Source organism: Haliotis cracherodii, unplaced genomic scaffold, assembly GCF_022045235.1.
Source record: "Haliotis cracherodii isolate W230 unplaced genomic scaffold, xgHalCrac1.p SCAF_3, whole genome shotgun sequence".
NCBI lineage: Eukaryota > Metazoa > Mollusca > Gastropoda > Lepetellida > Haliotidae > Haliotis > Haliotis cracherodii.
The window spans coordinates 6,805,505-6,824,867 of NW_027266286.1; the positions used below are offsets into that span (position 1 = coordinate 6,805,505).

Genomic DNA, 19,363 nt, shown 5'->3' on the forward strand with positions numbered 1-19,363 from the left:
GCATGTGCTGTCAAATCACATTATGACGTCAAGCATTTACCTGCAAGAAAATATATATTAAATATGAGATATATATTCCGTCCTCGTAAAATAACAAGTTACAAACAGCTACTTGCAAGGGAGATTTTGAGTACGCGAATGTTAAATCGTGGTTGTTCGATGTCAAACTTAGGACGGAAATAAATAAACAGATGTGTATTTGGATCCTAGGATTATATTACATGTTCACATCATCACGCCGCCTGAGAAAATAGTCACGACAATGCCAATCCTACAACCAGGATATGAAAGGCGATAACCTGTTATTTGACAAGATTAACCAGTTTATCCAAATAACCTTCCTCTTGTCGCTGTTAATCGATGAAATGTCATTTTAACCCAGGGAAATGTCACACTACATATGCAATGTTTGTGGCATACAGCTCACTCCATAAATGGATGAAACTAAACTGGCGAAGAGTCTCACTAAAGACATTCTTTCTGCCCAATACACTACTTGTCGTAGAGACCCGTGAAGATTCCGGGATAGAATAGGTCTTCAGCAACCCATGCTTGCCGTAAAAGGTGACTATGCTTGTCGTAAGAGGCGACTAACCGGATCGGGTGGTCAGGCTCGCTGACTTGGTTTGATGCATGTCATCAATCCCAATTGCGTGGATTGATGCTCATGTATTAATCACTGGATTGTCTGGTCCAGACTCGATTATTTACAGACCGCCGACATGTAGCTGGAATATTGCTGAGTGCGGCGTTAAACAAGAAACCAACCAAACCAACCTGTCGTAGTTGCCAAGATTCGCTCGTAATGTGTTCGAATATCAGAGATATTCCGATTTTGATCCTTGATTTATCACATTGTGATTTACCAGTTCGTATAAAGGTTCTAAACGTCTACAGAAATCGCCCCCGGTTTGGATTCCAGTTTAGAGGAGGACCCCAGCAACCAATGCTGCTCGTACCAAATGTTTGTTTGTTTGTTGTTTACGCCGCACTCAGCAATAGTCCAGCTAAATGACGGCAGTCTGTTAATAATCGAGTCTGGACCAGACCATCCAGATGTTGACATCATGAGCATCGATCCACGTAATTGGGACACGATGACATGCATCAACCAAGTCAGCGAGCCTGACCACCCGACCCCGTTAGTCGCCTTTCACGACAAGCTTAGTCACCGTTTACGGCAAACATGGGTTGCTGAAGACCTATTCTACCCCGGATCTTCACGGGTATGCTCGTACCTAATTGATCTGGTGACTTTGTTGATTGTTGTCGATCCTTGTTCACAATATCAATCACCAGATAATCTTGTCCAGGCTCGATCATTTACAGGCTGGCTGCCATTAACTTTATGGAATATTGCGGAATGTGGCGTTAAGCAAACAGCACGCTTAATAGCATTGACTGACATTTTCCAACATTAACTGACACACCGTGATATAAATTATATAATTCCCATAATATGTCCGTGTCAGTGATTGAGCAAATGGAATATTGCTAAGTGCTGCGTTACACAACAAACAAACAAACAATCACAGGGGCGCGGACATATTGAAGATGACGTCACAAACAAGTCGTTCTAGCAGTAGGCCAATTGAACTAATGTCTCCATTTGAGACCAGAATACCCATATATGTCTCTATATTTTCCCAGAAATATAGTACCCGTGAAGATCCGGGGTAGAATAGGTCTTCAGCAACCCATGCTTGCCATAAAAGGCGACTATGCTTGTGGTAAGAGGCGACTAACGGGATCGGGTGGTCAGGCTCCCTGACTTGGTTGACGCATGTCATTGATCCCAATTGCGTGGATTGATGCTCATGATGTCAATCACTGGTTTGTCCGGTCCAGACTCGATGATTTACAGACCGCCGTCATATAGCTGGAATATTGTTGTGTGTGGCGCTACAAAACAAACAAACAAACAAACAAACAATCAGAAATATAGAGGAGTATAAAAATAACGTACTAGCAGCTACGGATTATCTGTGCCTTGAGAATCAATGTTGAATTTCCTCAGCTCGCACAATACTGATTCACTCGGGACAGAGAATCTTATTCCTCATACGTACGCTATGATCAATGCAGCGCTAAAACTTGCACTCACTCACTCTCCCGGACTATACGTGGTGCTCGTTCCAAGTGTCGATCTGCTGTGTATAATATTGACAAGAACTGTTAGCAGCCTCAGACGATATCTGTTCCGTAATGACATTAACACTGTCGGAATATTTTGATTTAAAAAAACATATGGGCTTTGGTCCAAACGCATATTTATAAACACTCTTGAAACCGGCTGTGATATGTTATATAAATATCGGATGCCTTTTCTACAAAACAAAATAAGGTACCGGTAGGTGTTCGTTGCAGCACGCTAAAAATATACTCTGGAAAGAGTGATAGAACTCAGGAGTGCAAGTTTTAATTATCGCAACCACGTCAGCAATTCCTTATCTTGCCGCAAAACTCCGATTTCACGTTGGGTAAGCAGCATAGCATTCATTCGCGCGTGTGGAATGTTGTGTTCTACGTCATAGGAAGTGGGATCTCACTGCCTCTTCCTGATGCAGCCGCCATATTGGTCGGCTTGAGGGTCAGAAAATTGCAAACTCTTCTGTAGTTTGGAAGTTCATTTAAAAACTTGTCAAAATTCCGCTCTTTAGCCCCAAGATGCCGTTGGCTCCGTTAGCGGATCCCTGGAAGCGTATGGAAGTGGCCCAAGACAATGAGGTAACACGACCACACGTGGATTTCACTAGTATACAAACTGTTGAATCTCATTCTGTCCGTGTATTACTTGAGAATGCGGCGTCTCAATGTCCGGTATTTTCTCCGCGTCTTCTTTTCCCGGAATAACTACGACTCCATGCTTTACATGTATGGATGCTTGTTAATTCTACACTTCCAATTTTGTCTATTCACAGGCAGGAAGTACAGAGGATATGCTCGTCGATGATCAGGTAAGTTGTCTGACGAGAGTTGTCTCGCTCCAGTTAGCGCTCGGATTTCATGGCAAACCACTGCTTGTCACTTTTATTGAATGTTTATTTTAGAATGTCGGTATGTCAAATACCTTTGTAATTGCCAGACAACGACCATGCAATGCTTATGGAATCGACAAGTGACCATAACAATAATGGCATTGAACATCGTAAAGTATTTATGGGGTACGAGTGTGGGCGTGGAATGTGGAACATGTTTGCCTTGAAAGAGTAAACATTGAACAAGCCTCACCCGTATGCACAACAGAAGAACGTAGATTTCAGACTTAACTATGGGATAGAAGCGTTTCTTTACACATTTATGATTTTGTTAATTGTTTGTTACAAATGTTAAATATGTGTTAATGTGTTGTCACTGAAAAGAATGAATTCTTGTTTTGCTCATTTTCTTCCATAGGATATGATTTAATAATTCTGGATTGAGATCACAACAAAGTAACTAGTTACTTTTGACATAACTTTACAACAACACTCTTGCTGAACTAGAAACAGTGACAAAGAGACAAAGTTACTTTTGATGTTAAGAATAACAATGTTTAAATCTTCCCAGTGAAGCTTCATGTTAGTAAATCTTTATGCCATGTATACCATACCCACTGTGACATCACAAGCTTGTATGTGGGAAACTAAATTGATTGCTTCAATCGTCATGCGTTAGCTACTGCTATTTACTTGTTAGAATTTTCTTCACAGTTTGACCAATTAATAGAACATCATATATAATCATGATCATGTTCAATTCTGACCAGTAATTTTGATTTATTAATCTTACGAGTCCATTTGACTAGGATTTAAAGATTTACTTTGCAAGCTTCATGTGTCAAAATTTGATGTGGGCGAGGTGAATAGTTTGGATGGGTTGATGACAGCCAGACATTGTTTACCTCTGACTTGATCGTCAGGGATGACTGATTGTGTTCACCAGGCGACACTAGCTGCTGTGTACTTCATCTACATCAGCATTTTTGGTTTTGTAACTAACTTACTTAAGGCAACTATAATATCTTTCTGATTTCCTGACTGACCTTAATCTGGAACCCCTGACAAGTTTTTTTTATTGACCTGATCAGAAGCTGATGTTCAGCCCTAATCTGCAGCAAAAGTCATAGATATCTATCTATACCATAATCATGATAATAGGACATGCATTTGAAAATGTCAGCCAATACATAGAGAAAGAAAAAAATATTGTGTTAAATGTTCCACAATCTTCTCATCATGCTCATAAACTATGACAAACCACAAGGCACACAAAGAACACTTTATGAGGCGGTATAGGATTAAAATCAAGTTGGAAGAACTGTTTAATACCTTCGATATGAGTTGATTTCCAAATGAAACGTAAAGGATAGCACAGAATCCGTACGTACGGAACTGTATTGTGGAATCGGTAAATGACCACACACGACAGCGTTAGAAATTGGCACTAGTCCTGTAGTCCTTGCCAAACTGCCCAATAGTTAAGGCATCATAAGGACTAGTAGAAATTTGCCATTTTTAAGGGTTTGCTATATGTTATCATTATAAGGACTAGTGGACTAAATATGTTAGTTTGTACCCCTGCACGATCAGTCAATCATTAAATTATGAGGGAGTAAGCATATACTCCGAAACTTGTGTTCTTCATAATACAGAAGTCGACATCCATAAATTCTCATCCTTAATCATTAAATTATTTTGAAACCGTTAACACGTTTTGGGTTTATGATAATACAAATAATATTACAGTGGGTCAAATAGATGTCAGCTGTAATATGTAACAGGCTGTATATATAATATATGTTAGTACACTCATTAATGTCCAGAATTTTGTCTGTGAAATGTCTTGAAACAGGCCTTTCTCTGTTATTGAATCCAGAATAGTGTTGGAAACCGGCAGGAATTCGGTCTTAACAACGAGGCATGTAGATAAGCCACAAGTCACATAGAAAGAGGCCTCTGATCGGCCTAATGTCACTGTTGTGAAGGTACAGCTAGCCTTCTAGAAACTGTCCCATCCCGAAACTTTTTATGTGATCAAGTCTGACAATTACAACAAATATTATTTACCATGTTTACTGGGGCTGTTACGATTCGATCACACTTCAGTGTTTTATGCTTGAACATGTTGAACTTTTCTGTTATTTATAAAATATTGCTGAAATGTTTCAACCTAAGCAATAACTTGATGTACATTTACATTCATTTTTAATACTCAAATTTTACACTGACAGTGACATGATGTTGCTCCCCAAACGCAAAGACAATACCAGCTGATAACCATGAGCACTTAAACACCGGATGTACCTGTATAAAAAATCTGTTCCTTTTATATCTGGACTTTGGTTTAAATATATTTTATTTTAAAAATTATTCAGAAATTTCATTCAATATTGTTTACTGTAATTTAGAAGACTCACCATTATTTACAGCAACCAAGATCAGATTACTGCTATTGACACCTTAAAGCGAAAATTAGTTGTCAGAGAATGGATACATATATCATAAATGTCATACTTTGACTCATTAAAATTCATATTTCATGCAGTTTGACTATTTTATGTCAACACAACGTTTTCACAGACGAGGGATAGGAAGATAGGACTTGTTCGGGTAGCCTAGTGGTTAAAGCGTTAACTCATCACGCCGAAGACCCGGGTTCGATTCCCGACATGGGTACAATGTGTGAAGCTCATTTCTGGTGTCCCCTGACGTGATATTGCTGGAATATTGCTAAAAGCAGCATAAAATCATACTCACTCACTCTAATGCTGATTGTTGTCTGCAAATTGCTTTTTAAACGACATGTATCACCTAAACGTTTACAATGTTCCAGAAATATTCATGTTAGCTCACAGTTTATCTAGACTTCATCAAAGGCCAATGTTCAGTCCCGTTTCTGCAACAAATATCAGTTAATTCTTTTAGAATTAAATTAATAATTTCCCAGTACATGTTAATAGTGTTATATCTAATGTTATGGCTTTGTAGAGGTAACTTGTATATCACTGATAACAGGACCAATAAAGACAAAGATACTTAGTGCTCAGGTCTCACTAAAACACAACTTTTGTTTGGCCTTTATTCTATTGGAAAATGTCATAACAGGTTACTGTGACCTACTGCAACTGTGCAGTCATGTAAATATAAGGTCTGTATCTGATGGTACCAGGAAACAAGGCGTTGTGTTGTGTTTGGTCACTGTTTGCACTTTCCGATTCAGTAGAAATACATTGATGAGCATGCTGAGACTACTCTCAGTGAGAGGTAGGTCATCAGTGAACGTGATAAACCAACTCACTGATCGACCAGAAAGGGAGATAACTGTGCAGCTGTTGACTCACGGATGACACTGTTTACTTTACTAATGCAAGTTCAAGTGTGAGCATATCAATAACCATCACAATACTGTTATTTGTCATGTTTAGTGAAATTTTCTGTCGATAACTGGAGAGATGAGAAAATACTGGTTTGTAAAACTTGTTCTTAGTTACCTTGACATACTTAGAAGGACTTGGCATAATTTTCAGTAGATTTCAGTGTTATACAGAGACCTAATAGCTGAACTTTCTAGTTGTTTAAGGCGCTGCACTTTGCTGTGCAGAGTTTCGTCACTTGGGCATGCCAGAAACGTATGATCGTAGGTTGGAATCCCGGTTCACCCCGATTATGTTTATAGGTTTTACCAAAGTCAGAGCTCCAGATAAGCTGCCTATCTGCGTGAAATACTCATCAGAAATGCAGAAATATGCAGTAAAATAAAATCCAAGCGAATCAAATACGCAACGAACATTACAGATACGCTACAAAAATAAAACTTGTGCGTATCATCAAAATATTGTGAAGTAACCCTGCGTATTCGATTAGCAAATCAGCAACTTACTTTGAAATTATAAATGAGCATTCCGTCAACCTTGCCAAACTCCACAATGACAGTTACATCATGATCATTTGCCATCACACTTTCTTGTGGAAGAGGGGGCACGGGTGGCCCAGTCGTCTAAGGCGCCGCGATTTGCTGTGCAGAGTCCCTTGGGCACGCCAGAAACCCATGATTGTGGGTTCGAATCCCGGTTCGCCCCAGTTATGTTTCTAGGTTTGTCAGCACCATACCCGTGCTCGTGGGTTTCACCGAAGTGGTAAACGTCTAAGACCTGCATCACTTCGGGCTTTCCTCCTACATTAAGCTGACACGCCGCGATTAAACTGGAATATTGTTAAAAGCAGCGTTAAACTCAACTCACTCACTCACTCTTGTGGAAGTATCGTGGTATTTTTGAGTCCTATAAAGCTTTCGAACCCACACAACACCAGTTTGCAGGGACTTGATGAATAGTGTTTTTAAATATTTAACTTAAATACCCACATGTGTAAAAACGAGTGGGTAACAGAAATTTGAATACCCAGATAGAATTACTGATACCCAATGATTTTACAATGCATGGGTAAAATACCCACAACACCAAAAGCTTATCTGGAGCTCTGCAAAGTGGTGAACGTGTGAAACCTGCATCACTTTGGGCTTTTCTAGCACATTAAGCTGACATGCCGTGATATAACTGGAATACTGTTCAAAGCTGCATTATACCCCCCTCACTCACTCACTCTGTTGTTAGAACCCATGCTTAAATGGCGACTATGCTTGTCGTAAGAGGCGACTATGCTTGTCGTAAGAGGCGACTTACATGATCGGGTGGTCAGGCTTGCTGACCCAATTGCATGGATCGATGCTCATGTCAATCACTGGATTGTCTGGTCAAGACTCGATTATTTACAGACCACCGTCATATAGCTGGAATATTGCTGAGTGCAGCATTAAACAAACAAACACTATGATGTTACCATGGTTATGCCCGTGTATCTTTAGGAAATATTGACCATGTCTACATATATATGACATTGATCTCCATTTGATAAGTGTCTAAAATACAATCAATACCTGATGAAAGGTTGGTTCAAGACCAGTCCTGTTACGATTCACTCGCATATTCAGTGTACCGAACTGTATCCCTTCATGAATTAAATGCGTTATTCGTGTTCACTAGAATATAGAGTTCATTACGCGAGAGTGTTTGGGGATGGTAAATATCCTGTATTGGCAATAAACATTGTATCTAGCAAGCCTAACCCTAGTCAATGAGACGTGAGGTTTGTTTTTAGTCTCTCTGTCGTGTCATAATGTTATGAAGTGCGGTCAGATGTACACACAGCGACAAAACTAAACAAGGTAACAGTTCGGACATAATTTTGCCAAATCCAACTGTTTTAATTTTGGGAAAAGGTTCCAAGCCGCAGAGGTGTACAAGCACAGCTATGGAAAGTTGGAAACTGGTCCCACTTAGCTGTGTCCACGCTAAATTGTATTGCAATTTATATATCAAAAGTTGCCAATTGCCGGTTCGCCCCAATTATGTTTCTAGGTTTGTCAGAACCATACCCGTGCTCGTGAGTTTCACCGAAGTGGTAAACGTCTGAGACCTGCATCACTTCGGGCTTTCCTCCCACATTTAGCTGACACGCCTTGTAAAACTGGAATACTGTTGAAAGCGGCGTTAAACCCAACTCACTCACACTCCAACCTTACATTAATCCAATCACACACCAAAAAGCACCGCTCATTAGCGCTGATTAGAGTACTTCCGCTAAAACAATACATGTGCGCTGGCTTGTGTCGGCCTTTGACGCAGTCACAAAGAACAAAGACACCGTGTTGCGTGAGTGGCGTCTGTCTGGACTTGCAGGTGTGATCAGTGATGACCCAAGTGTGTAGAATTCTTGTCTTGACCCCAGCAGTGACAAATCATAGGATGTAATTAGTGTTTGAATGGCATTGTTTATATACTTGTTACAAATGCTGCTCAATAAACAGTGATGTGGAATACGTAGTTGTTTGTTTTCAGCGTATGTCTAAGTTGGTATTTCTGCTATCCAAAATGTCTGATTGTTGATATAGATGCGATGTTTAATGGGAGCAAAGACCACTCGCATTTTTCGCATTTAATTCACGGTTGCGTTAATTTCAAGATTTAAAGTACATCACAGTTAGAGATTGATTTTCGGTATATTAAGACTTTACTTTTGATAATGAAAGCAATTACCACAGTAGTTGCTCTAGATTCCCGATTGTTAGTTCTGACACGATTGCCGAATGAGGGTGACGCCATGTTTGTTTGTAAGCACTGAGAGTTGTGCCCACTTGACCTCTGATAGTTGCATCTCTATCCGCATTTGACCCCAACAGATGTCGTTTTTGTCAGTTGGCTTTATCCTGCTGAGAAACCTTACCATTGTATGATAAAAAAATAATTTATTCATAAAAGAGTGTTTTTTACATGGTGTCGTCTGTTATTTATCAAAAGAAGATACCCTATTCGACGCCCAGTGCGCTCTCAAAATTAGAAATAGGTGGCTCTTATTAGAATATTATTTTGGTGGAAAAAACAGAGTTGAAAGATAAATTTCGTGGTTTATGCTGACGGTCGTTTATATTCGACAGATATATTTTTCCAGAATTTAATTGCCAATAATTAAGGGTGCAAATAACACACGAGTGCGTATTACACATGAATAAATAAGTCTTGCATACATTGATCAATTGGAAGGGGTGCTAATTGGGATAAATATCCTGCATTAGGAATAAACTTTGTATTTAGCGAGCCTTGGCGAGCTAAATACAAAGTGTTTATTCCTAATACAGGATATTTACCATCCCCAAACACACAAGTGTGATAACCTCTTTATCATATAATGTCATTCTTTAATTCTGTGCTTTAAAATCGCTTTCCCTCTCTCACAAACATTACCGAAACATTGCGAGTTTTCCTGGAATGCGCGCATTAATATTTATTACGTCACAGAGTAAGTGATGTGTCAGTCGGACAGTGACAGAAGCCAATATAGTTCCAACTGAAATCTGTTTCTTATACAGTGGTGAATCAACATATACGTAAAACAACAGTTGTTTTTAATTGCCTTTCGTGGCAATCCATCGGTCCATCTGCTAGAGTAACTGCCCTTTGTCAAAGGGAAGCTACTCTAACCCTAGTCTATGAGACGTCACGGCCACGGTCGGTCTGTCCTTTCATAACGTTAAGAAGTGTAGTCAGATGTACACATAACGACAAAATGAAACAAGGTAACAATTCAAACATATTTCGGCCAAATCCAACTATTTTAATTTGTGGAGAAAGTTTCAAGCCGCAGAGGTCTACAAGCAAAGATATGGCTACTGATCCCGCTTTGCTAGGCCTCGTGCCCTCGCAAAATTGTATCGAAATTTATACCTCCAAAGTAGCAACAACTTATAAAATGCCTTATCTACGTCACAGTTAGACACCGATTTTCAGCATATTAGACTGTTCTTTTGATAATGATAGCAATCATCCCTGTAGTTTATCCAGATTCCCGATGGTTAGTTCTGACTCGATCGCCGAATGACGATGGTGACGCCATGTTTGTTTATAATCAGTAAAAGTAGTCCTACTTGACCTTTGATATTTGCATCTCTATCCTCATATGACCCCAACGGATATCGTTTTTATCCGTTGGCTTTATCCTGTCGAAAAACCTACCCGTTATATGATAAATTTGTATATCGTTACCCTATGTTAGTGATACGTATCGTATTGGCATCATAGTGTTTTTGTTGCAGCCATATGTACTGTTTTCACTGACTCACATGATGCAATGCAGAGAAGCAGAGGAGGACATGTAAGAAGTAGTCAAAGAGCTGTTGCCATGGAACTCTTACAAAACATGTCATTATATTTAATCACTGATAAGTCATTGCCTATGTTTTAATGTGAATAGGTCACTTTGGAAATAAAACAAATGTTTCATCAGAATTTAAAAAAACGGCAATTTTTTTGTGGAAGGGTATGGTTAGAGGTGCTTATCTTTCAGCATATTTCATGCGCTTTTTGAAAAACATTTTGTCCTTTGATATCTATATTTTTGCAAAGTGCAGCATTAGATAACAAGCAAATGTTTGAATACAATCAAATATAGTGAATGGGCCAAGTTAGCTTCCATTATACATGTGTACATATTTCGCTCTTGCCTCTTTATCAAATTTCTTTTAATTGGCATTTACACTGCAGCACAACAACTTTGTGTGATAGCCTAAGGCCTTGGCCATAATTTCAGTTGTTTTAAACGTTATGTCAGATATATCTCCCTCTCTATATATATTATATATGTATTTTAAACAGCAAGCAGCTTCCCCACAGGCCTATCGTTCCCATTCATAAAGCAAGTGTCATTTACTGTGTGTTTGGTTGCATCTTGTAAATCCTTTTCCCAGCTGCAGCTAATTGTATTAGTATTGATTTTATGTCTGCAAATACCCTTAACTGTCCATTAGAATAAGGCCCAGTTACATGGCATTTTACCAAGTACGAAGAATCATATGGCCGTATCTGGACTAGCCATTGGCTGGTTATTTGAATAGACGTCCCTCCACATCATGGATAGTGTTGTGTATACTTGTGTATACTAAAGGTCAGCGTGGCAAAGGTGCCATTACATTTCTATGCTTGTGTAATGGAAGGAGTGTGGAGTTTTGAGACTTCACATTAACTCTGCTGCTTCATCAATTGTTTCTCCAATCTTGGTGCTAGGCGCATCTGCTAGAATCTGTCGGTTGGCAGCACAGGATGTGAACATGAAGAACATGCAGGCTCTGCAGAAGGAACTAATGAAATCAAAAGTTTGATAACCAGGGGATTAATTATGAACTACCACTATGGAAATACTTCAGTAGAATATATCTGTTGAAATTAATGTACTAATCCACTTTTCGTAGGGATATTTTTTTCTTTCCTTGATATACAAAACTGATTCTCATAACATGTCAAGTGTATATTGAAATAGAATAATATATATGTATCTATCTATCTATCGTCCCTATCCCTATCCCTTGAAGTTTTCATTCTTGTGACCTCGGGGGGTGGAAGAGCTTGGCACCCAGTGTCATGACTGTCATGGACACTGTAATTCGCTTTGAAGATTTACAGTTCTAAGGCGTACTACATTGCTTTTGGATTTCTTGCTACGTTTAGGTACATGGTGTTTGTCTGTGGGTTAACGTAGCACTCAGCAATATTCCAGCTATATTACGGCTGTCTGTAATTAATCTATTCTGGAACAGACAATCAGCAATATTCCAGCTATATTACGGCTGTCTGTAATTAATCTATTCTGGACCAGACAATCCTGATTAACATCATGAGCATTGATCTGCATTATTGGGATACAATGACATGCATCAACAAAGTCAGCAAGCCTGGCCACCTAATCCTGTTAATCGCCTCTTACGACAAGCATGTGTAACTGAAGACCATTTCTAACCAGCATCCTCATGGTCTGACATGGGGTAGGTAATATGACTGATATGTACTGGTCAAAGTGGCACTGAACCAAACTCACTCAAACACCATGAAAATGACAGATAAATGACATCGAAAAACTGGAAGAAATTAGAATCTAGTTACTCTAGACGTGAGAGGTACATGCTTTTAGTATTATTAAGATGTCATATGTGCTTCCATTTGCGATGAACATGATTAGCACGACTCTTAAACACACTCTCCCTCAAGAGCTGGGATTTTCACTATTATCAACATCTTTAGACCAAAATAGTTCACTTATCACCTGTTCAGCATAATGTTATTTTGTTGATAGTAATGGTACTGTTAACATGGTTAAGGTAGACACAAACTCAAGATATGTGCAGATGTGCTATATAGAAATGTTTTACCAGGTGGACATAATAACTGAGACAACACTTGAATAGGGCAGTAGTTCAGATCCCACAATTGAGGTTTTAAGTAACAACAGGATGGAAAAAATGCCTGCCATGGAGGGATTCTAGGTCAAGATGGGATCCCTGTACATCATGCTTGTCTCCCTGTGGGGGTTCCTGGACAAGATAGGATCCCTGTACCTCATGCTTGTCTGGACAAGATAGGATCCCTGTATCTCACACTTGTCTACCTGTGGAGTTTCCAGGTCAAGACAGGATCCCTGTATCGGACGATTGTCTCCCTGTGGGGATTCCTGGACAAGACAGGATCCCTGTACCTCATGCTTGTTTTCCTGTGGGGATTCCAGGACAAGATAGGATCCATGTACCTCATGCTTGTCTCACTGTGGGGGTTCCAGGTCAAGACAGGATCCCTGTATCGGACGCTTGTCTCCCTGTAGGGATTCCAGATCAAGATGGGATCCCTGTACCTCATACTTGTCTCCCTGTGGGGATTCCAGGTCACGATAGGACCCATGTACCCTATGCTTGTTCCCTATGGGAACTCCAGATCAAGACAGGATCCCTGTACCTCATGCTTGTCTGCCTTTGGGGATTCCAGGTCAGGGGTAGCCATCTGTGTCAAAAACATTTGAGTCTACTAACCCGAATAAGGCTCTTAACATCATTTTCTGTAGATGTTATTATATACTAATATTAGCTGAGCTTACTAGACTGAACAGAACGTAACTAGACACAGCCTCAGGACTATTTGGTAAGGTCTCAGCTCTGTATCTCATGCTTGTCAATCAATGGGGATTCCAGGTCAAGACAGGATCCCTGTACCTCATGCTTGTCTGCCTATGGACAATCCGGGTCAAGACAGGATCCCTGTACCTCAAGTTTGTCTGCCTATGGAGATTCCAGGTCAAGACAGGATCCCTGTACCTCATGCTTGTCTGCCTATGGATATTCCAGGTCAAGACGGATCCCTGTACCTCAAGTTTGTCTCCCTATGGGGACTCCAGGTCAAGACCTTCCCTTGTACCTTATGTTGTTATGCCTGTGGGGATTTCTTGTTCAGATTGGGTTCCCTCATGCTTGTCCTAAAAGCCAACAATAATGGATCAGGTGGTCATGTTGTTTGACTTGGCTGATGGCATGGATCATTCATCATGCAGCCAGTCAGGTACAGGCCCTTGTGATGTAGCCTTAATACTGCTGACTGCGGCATTAAGCTTTCACTCACTCACTCACTCACTAATTGTGTCCAGAGAGAACTGCCTGTTGGTGATTTCAAAACCTCTTGAGACACAGGATCTGTAAGGTCAGTGACCTCTGATGACAATGGGACTAGCTAATAATCCTGTGTGGAATAACAACCTGACAATGCTACTCCTAGGACTATGTGTGTCTAGACATTGTAGATTCATGAGCAGTCCAGCTCAGCAGGTAATGAAGATATAAATGGTGTGCCTAGTTTTAACTGGAGTTTGCAGACTGCATACTAATGTGAGATTTTCAACCAAATGACCAGTGCCTGGACACGGTGATGCTTTGAAAGGACCAGCCAGTGTTTAATCATTTAGGGGCTCAGAATAACTGCAGTTTCCTTTCAAGAATACAGCGCCCCCTGGGGTTTAGAACTGTTCCTGGAATCTTGTACTTGTCATAAGCAAGAACCGTTTGTATAAGGACTTTAATCATGTTCAAAACCCTCCCAGTTTCATCTGACTAATCCTGTTCCACATGTGCATTCATCTGCACATTTTAAAAAATCACAGTGTTCGATTGTTTATAAAGAATAATGAATAAAGAAATAAAAAACAAATTATCTGATTCTCTTAAATTTTTATTACTTTGTGCAAAACTGGCTTGCAAAAAATTGCAGGGGTGGTGGGGTGCAGAATTGAGTGATAATTTAACGTCAAGTCGGCATTATCATTTTAACCACACACTGATGACAAGGAGTTGGAGCATTACATTATTGAGTAGAATCTTTTTATAAACTAATAATGACACTTCTTCTTGATGCTCTCTTAGAAATTTTGAATATATTGATTATAGGTCATAAGGTTTAGATCCTACAAGATACCACCGCCTTGGAACATAATTGATTCTAAATTGACGAGCAGTGAATACTAGACCTTGATTGGGTACAGGTTTTTCATAAGTAAACTTCCTAAACTTATGGATTTAAAGCGTTTGTTTGTCACGCCAATGACATATCAGTGCATGTATAGGTGGTGAAGCAATGTTTTGGCAAATTGCCTAATCAAGTTATTATTCAGATGGTGAATTTAAAGATGTGAAATTTTATCCGTCAACATCAAAGTTTTAAGTTTATTATTCATCATTGATCAGGTTAGGAATGAATTTTTAAATGCAGTTTAGGTCGTATTAAGACTTGCTGTTTCACTTCTTCAGCTACCTGTGAAGATCTGGGCTAGATATGACCTTCAGCAACACCCTCTAGTTGTAAGAGGCGACTGACTTTGTTGATGCATGTCATCATATCCCCAGTTGGTCTAAATTGATGCTCATGATGTCCATCACTGGATTGTTTGTTTCAGACTTGTTTATTTACAGACTACCATCATATAGCTGGAATATTGCTGCATGTGGCGTTAAAAACAAACACACTTACTTCTTAAGCTTAGTGGTTTAAGTGTTTGCTTATCACAACAATGGCCTGGGTTCGATTGCAACATGGCCACAAAGTTCGTAGCCTTCTGATGTACTTGGCTCCCACATTACTGGAAAATTGCTATATAACCAACTGAAAAACAGACTCACTCGCTCACCCACCCAACCACCCATGATCTGACTTTGACATGGGAAGATTCAGATTGATTGTGTCACTCTCGTTGATCACACACCTGATAGACTACTGTGCTATGTCAGAAATAGTGCACACTGGCTTTGAACAACAGTCATTCAATGAAGGACACAAAAGTAAACATAATGTCCCGCAGGCGTCAGTCCAATATGTGGATACAGGATCATTGTGTACATGAATAAGAGTCAATGAAATATGGAATGTTTGTCTTTTGATGAAGAGTCTAGCTGCTAGGCATGTCATTGAATAGTAATATCCTGCAATGATCTGTAAATAACTCAACACAAACGCACAGTTTTACCACCAGTTCTAAACCAGAATAGGATCGCATGGCAACGATTATTTTTGGATTGACAAAGATTTGGTACACTGTCACCCATAAACACAAACACCCTCTGATCTGTGGGCAGCTGTGTGGTAATATTTAACACCAAAGGGAAAGCCGACCAGCTTATCTGAATCTGTCCATAGTGATTGATTTATTAACATGACGCCTTCATATATTATCTCAAGACTGTAGTCCTGGTGGACGTACAAAGTGTGTCGCAGTAGTGATTTCCTTTGTGTATGTATGCATCAGATCGGCCTTGTGAGGTTCATTTATAAAAGGGAAGTACTTCCAATGGAGGCTAAAAATAGTTCACCATCAACATGTTGATGAGCTGCAATATTGGCAGTATGCACAATTCTTAAGCCACTCCAGGGGGTTTATGGGCATTTTTTGTGTGTGTGTGAAAGGCAGCTAATTATCGGAGTGAGGGAATGTTGTTTTATGCTGCATTAAGCTATTTATGGCCAGCTGTGTTCTGGATGTGGGGCTTTAGTCACTGGTACAAAGCCTGAGTCAAGCAAATGTAAATCTACCGAAAATAATGATAAAGCCAAGTTCAAGGTTGTAGACTCAAATGTTTTGGGCACAAGCTGGATATGGGAATCAGTAGGCCAGATTGTGCACCCGGACTGATTACTGACTTCCAACTGCAGTTTGAGTGATTTTACCTGTTTCAATCCAGGAGTTCTGAATTCTTACATAAAGTGTCTGTCTATCCATGTCTATTCATCGGTAGTTTCATTTCTGGAGCAAAATTCAAAGTCAGTGCAAGGCTTCCTTTGGAATCTCAGAAGTTTTAGTCGTACTTTCCTGAAAGCGATTATTATTTCTCCATCAGAAGTAAACAGACATTTTTTCTTGTACTGCAGGAGCACAAGTCTCCTTGAGAATTACTTTTTGATAAAGAAATGTGGACCAATGTCAGTGTCATCAAGGGTGTTTTTTGTTTTACCGAGGCTGAACTCACATTGCTGGTCTTACATTCCCAGTCTTTTTGGATTAATGTGATTCAGCCATGTTAGCAGTCATGACCCACAATCTTATCTCGGGTTATAAATGAACATATACCTGGGCCTGAAAAATAGCAACCAGTACACACACAAGGGATGGATTATTACCACTTTAAATCCACGTGATGAACAGCAATGTCGTACATTTTGAAGAAAATGTTCTTCACTCTTTCCTGGTTTCAGTTGTTGTTTCTGTGCACAGGAAAAATCAATATGTGTCCCTCTGTGAAATGTGTATGCATGATCTTTAAGTCGTTGACAAGTAGAGCGGTGGGGTAGCCTAGTAGTTAAGGCATTTGCTCGAAAGGCCTGGGTTAGATTCCCCTACAGTGTATGAAGCCCATTTGTGGTGTCCTCTGACATGATATTGCTGGAATATTCAGACTTGCCGGCCCATACAATTTTGGAGTAAATCTTTCGAAATTCTTTTAATTACTGATTTCTGTTATTGTTCATTTTATACTGATGGACTCTGAAACTGCAGGACTTAGAGCATGTTGAGGTGAGGTTAACATTGGTGACAGTTAAAAGTGGCAATCAGACCGGTTTAAGACAGTCACACAATCATCTGACAATGTTGTAATATATCTAGGATGATTCCCTGTTAATTTGTGAATATATTTGAAAATGAATATTTGTATTTTTATGTGAGTGCGTGCAGATCCATTTTTTGCATCATGTGTGTTATTCCACGTCATCTAATTCCAAAATAGAAACATTCAAGGTTGTACCAGATGCAAAATATTGCCTCCGATACACAAATAATTGTGGGACACAAATGTATAGTTATATACAAATGTTTGAATTAAAATTGTTAATTGCTTCTTGTTGATATAACCAACATTTCTGGTAAGAAATACACAAGTTGAATCTATCATGCCTTGCTTCAGAGCATGTGCATTGATATGACATCAGTTACTTTCTTGGAGGGGCAGTCGGGTAGCCTAGTGGTTAAAGCGTTCGCTCTTCACGCCGAAGACCCAGGTTTGAATCTGCCATGGGTACTGTGTGTGAAGCCCATTTCTGGTCTCCCCTGCTGTGATATATCTCAGGAATATTGCTATAAGCGGCGTAAAACAAAACTCACTCACTCACTTTCTTGGAAATCTAGTGAAGTGTACCGCATGTCCCCAGCTTCATGTACATGCCCCGGACCGAATATGTAGTACTGAGTTGCCCTTGGACCCGAAAATAGGTACACCCAGGTGAATCCAGAAATGATTCCATTACAATATCTGTGATCAAATTCAACAAACTCGAAGATACCAATGTTAAAATTAATATGAAAACCAAGGCGTCCTTGTCAAAACCCTAGTGTTACAGTTAGGGCGTCCCCTGATTCAAACACCATACAAGCAATCGTCAAAGACGCTCCCTAAATTTCCAACAATGGATACTATGACAATTATGCGTGTTCCAGACTAGTATTTGTAAATACAGGCACAACATAACTAAGCAACATGTATTCAAAGTAATAACGTATGTAAATATTTTGTTCATGTTGGTGGTGGTGTGGCATGTAGCCAGCGACTTATCACAATAATGATTTGTTATACAGGCTCGTTATGGAGAATGGGGTTGCAGACAGCTATTATTAATTCACTATGGAAATGCCAGCATGAAGCTGATGGATGTAATTAATGTTGATTACTGTTATAGAGATGACAGAATTGTACTCTTGCTGGTTTTAGATGTGATGAAATTAGTAATAATCCCGGGGTGTGGAAAATCAGTGCCTGACTAAAAGTCCATTGCATGTGATCGTCAGACAAAGCAAAAAGTCAGCTTAAAATTAAGCAGGCCCTTAGCATGTAAAGTAAATTTTTATAAAACCAGTGCAACAAGTACTAATGAGTGAGTGAGTTTGGTTTTACTCCACTTTTAGCAATGGTCCAACAAATTATCACGGCAGGGGACACCAGAAATGGGCTTCACACATTGTACCCATGTCGGGAATGGAACCAACAAGTACTAAAATAGCTTTGAAAAAGTGTAAACATCACGAGTTTGATTAATCCTACTGATGGTGTATTTTAAATTTTTTTTTGTATTTTTGCATTTCAGTGTTAAGTTGGATTATGTTATGAGCAAAGGGATTGCTGTCAGAGCATAACTCATAAACTGTTAGAACTGGTACCTTTTGCTGTTCAGGAATTTTTAAAATAAAATGCATTTCTAAGTCAATAACAAGTTGACTTAAGACTATGGTTCAAATGAGAGCATAATGCACAATGCATAAACCTGTGAAAATGCAGGGTGGAATAAGTTATGGGCAACCTATGCTTGCCATAAAAGGCAGCTGTGCTTGTCGTAAGAAGTGTCTAACGGGATTGGGGGGTCAGGCTCGCTGACTTGGCTGATGCATGTCATCGTATCCCAATTGTGTGAATCTATGCTCATGATGTCAATAACAGGATTGTCTGGTCCAGACTTGATTATTTACAAACCGCCATCATATAGCTG

At 39.6% G+C, this 19,363-nt stretch overlaps 1 protein-coding gene across 1 annotated transcript in view; it reads left to right on the forward strand.

Moving 5' to 3' along the window:
- Window positions 1-2,550: 2,550 nt before the first annotated feature.
- The window catches only part of LOC139476060 (ribosomal protein S6 kinase alpha-1-like), a 48,071-nt gene continuing 31,258 nt past the window's right edge, over window positions 2,551-19,363 (forward strand). Inside the window, exons 1-2 of the mRNA XM_071259296.1 lie at window positions 2,551-2,727; window positions 2,922-2,957. Of these exons, the coding sequence (XP_071115397.1) occupies window positions 2,668-2,727; window positions 2,922-2,957 (96 nt within the window). The 5' untranslated portion in view covers window positions 2,551-2,667. The remainder of the gene's footprint in view (window positions 2,728-2,921; window positions 2,958-19,363) is intronic.